At 49.8% G+C, this 3,277-nt stretch overlaps 1 protein-coding gene across 1 annotated transcript in view; it reads right to left on the reverse strand.

Moving 5' to 3' along the window:
• The window catches only part of SMPD1 (sphingomyelin phosphodiesterase 1), a 13,357-nt gene that overhangs the window by 2,947 nt on the left and 7,133 nt on the right, over positions 1 to 3,277 (reverse strand). Inside the window, exon 4 of the mRNA XM_018571652.1 lies at positions 101 to 177. Within this exon, the coding sequence (XP_018427154.1) occupies positions 101 to 177 (77 nt within the window). The remainder of the gene's footprint in view (positions 1 to 100; positions 178 to 3,277) is intronic.

A 3,277-nucleotide genomic window follows, 5' to 3' on the forward strand; every position in this document is an offset into this window, starting at 1 on the left:
AAGAATAAGAAGGGTGACGGGTTAGCAGCATTACCCCCAACATGCTGTGTAGAGGAGGATGGGAGTGATCATAGCGTGCTCGGAGATAACAGCGGCTTACCTATTGACAATCCGGTAGTAGTTCCAGCTCCAGCTCTTCAGACATAGGCCTGGCGGGATGTGACCAATGATATGGACCTGTGACCAGAGAAGACAGAAGGAGAATCACTCATAACATTGGGGTTAGAGGTCACCAATATATTCGGGGATGGGCAATGCTCTCACAGTCCCTCCTTCCATCCACTACATGAACTATCTCATGATTTATAACCTTACAGATTCATCCTAAAAACCGTCAGCATCATTTTTAGGACACGTCTCCAACATCCGGCTCCTCTCCCCCTGACACTCAGACCAGTGGGACATTCTAAAGCAGTCCAGCAATGGACCAACACAGCCAAACAAAGTCTAACAGGCCCAAGAAGAACATTCACAACGAGGGATGGTAAACCAGAACCAGAGAACTGTAATAGAGGTGAGCCCAAGTCACAGGGCCGCCTGAAAGACCTTCCGGCCAAAACTGGCATCGGCAAAGGACTACTTCATAGACTAAGGGTGCCAATGCTGACCAGTGTCCACCACCAAAAGAACCTAAAATGGCCATGTGAGCATCAAAACCTGGACATGGAGCAATGGAAGAAGGCCCCCTGAGAGCCCGTACAGACAACCTGAGAGTTCCCAGACCCCACCTAAGAGCCCTTATAGACCACCTGAGAACCCACAGAGCCTACCTGAGAGCCCTTATAGACCACCTGAGAGCACACAGACCCCACCTAAGAGCCCTTATAGACCACCTGAGAGCCCACAGAGCCTACCTGAGAGCCCTTATAGACCACCTGAGAGCCCACAGACCCCACCTAAGAGCCATTATAAACCACCTGAGAGCCCACAGAGACTACCTGAGAGCCCTTATAGACCACCTAAGAGCCCTTATAGACCACCTGAGAGCCCACAGACCCCACCTAAGAGTCCTTATAGACCACCTGAGAGCCCACAGACCCCACCTAAGAGTCCTTATAGACCACCTGAGAGCCACACAGCCCCCCTGCAATCATGTACAGACCACCTGAGAGCCCTTATAGACCACCTGAGAGCCACACAGTTCCCCCTGGGTTCCTGAATAGACAGCCTGAGAGCCTGCAGAGGTTGCAATTGCAGGGTTGGCACTTTGTGATACATAAGTTGGTTTAGAGATCCAGTTTGGGCTGAAAGAAGTTCCCCGTCAATGTCCTCGGCTACCTCCAGGGCTGAAGTTTAATATAAGTAACACAGAGGCAATCAGCCATCATTGTCTGTTGGCTGTAATGTATAAGCAAGGCCCTGCTGAGTATGTAGTACACATTTCTGGCAGCGTTTACACTTCTAATAGAGCCCGGCGTCCTAAAAAGTCCTTTTCTTGGTGTCCTTACCCCCCTCGGAGGGATTCTGCTCCCTTCCCGGTAACCAGACAGGAAATTAGGGGAACTCTCTCCAAAGGGGATAAGATAATATTAATGAATGGCCTGGCAGAGGGACCTTGCCTCACTCCTCCAAGAAGAATGGAAAGATTCTGCCCGGGCTTAATCAAGATTGATATTCCACAAAAGGTACCCCAAATTTTCTGGGTGCTATAATGCCTAAAAGTGATCTCCCCTCCACATGATGGAGTTCAGGTGTCTCCAGTGAATGGCTCTGGTCATACTACAGCATACAAAGACATTGTAGACTATTGTGCTCCTCCAGGTTTGTGGTCACAATGTGGTGATGGCCCTCTTCTGATCCACCATGACTGGGGCCCCTGAGATTGGTGTGGGAGAACTGGAGTGGCCCCCACAGAGCCCTTAACAAGAATGCCAATGACAAGTCAGGCCTGTCCATATTCCGGTGTGTAAACAGAGCTTGGAAGACGTCTGTAGTCCAGCCGCCCTTCCCCCATCTCTCCTGAAGCTTCATACCGGACTATGGAGAGAAGAAGCCTGAGCTGTGCAGCCATGATGGACTGACCACAGGGGCGATGCTCTGCGGGCCGGAATCCAAACATGACAGAAATGCTTTATGTTTATTATTTACTTTTATTCTTGCAAAAGGTGAACTTCCCCTTTAATGATTTGTGATGAGAGTCACATGAGCCGCTTTGTTATCAGTGATGGCGCAGTAGAGCTCATCAATACATATGATTATCAGTCATTTGTCTTGTAGTCAGGGGGTGTCATTGCTCTGAAAAGAGCTCATCATTCTGCTCACTATTTTGCAGGTAGCTCATTATTCTAAGGAAGCGGATTATTCTGCAAGGAGCTCACTATTTTGCAGGTAGCTCATTATTCTAAGGAAGCTGATTATTCTACAGGGAGCTCACTATTTTGCAGGGTGACAGAAGAAGTTACATTGTTACTTTTCGTGTTGCAGACGTCTCCATTAACCCCTCGCTCTCCGGAGAAATCTCCAATCCTCAGAACATTGCGGAAGCTTCATGAAGACAAAGTACGAGGTTGCCCCCTAGTGGGCACAGAAGACAATGGAGGTGAGCAACACACCAGAATCCATCAATATATTTCATCCATTGATCACATAGAATCCTCCATCCAATACATCCGATCATTCTGATCTCCTCACCACAAAAGAGGTTTGTAAAGAACATGAACCATGACATAGGTGACGGTTCCAGGGGTGGCAGCATGGCACAGGTGAGGGGCCTAGGGGTGGCAGCATGGCACAGGTGAGGGGCCTAGGGGTGGCAGCATGGCACAGGTGAGGGGCCTAGGGGTGGCAGCATGGCACAGGTGAGGGGCCTAGGGGTGGCAGCATGGCACAGGTGACGGTTCCAGGGGTGGCAGCATGGCGCAGGTGACGGTTCCAGGGGTGGCAGTATGACGCAGGTGAGGGGCCCAGGGGTGGCAGCATGACCCAGGTGAGGGGCCCAGGGGTGGCAGCATGACCCAGGTGAGGGACCCATTGTTCTGTATGTCCTGTGCAATTCATTGCTGTCTGATGGGACCTGTAGTCTGCCTTCTTCTGTAGATTGCCCCATCTCTCCTGAAGCTTCACACCGCACTTTGGAGAGATGAAGCCTGAGTTGTGCAGCCATGATGGACTTACCACAAGGGCGATGCTCTGCGGGCCGGAATCCAAACATGACAGAAATGATTTTTGTTTATTATTAAATATTCATTTCTTTCATTCTTGCAAAAGGTGAACACTTCCCCTTTAAGGATTTGTGATGAGAGTCACATGACCTGCTTATTATCAAGTCTTGTAGTCA

Source organism: Nanorana parkeri, unplaced genomic scaffold (assembly GCF_000935625.1).
Source record: "Nanorana parkeri isolate BGI_ZX_2015 unplaced genomic scaffold, ASM93562v1 scaffold1799, whole genome shotgun sequence".
In the NCBI taxonomy this organism is placed as follows: Eukaryota; Metazoa; Chordata; class Amphibia; order Anura; family Dicroglossidae; genus Nanorana; species Nanorana parkeri.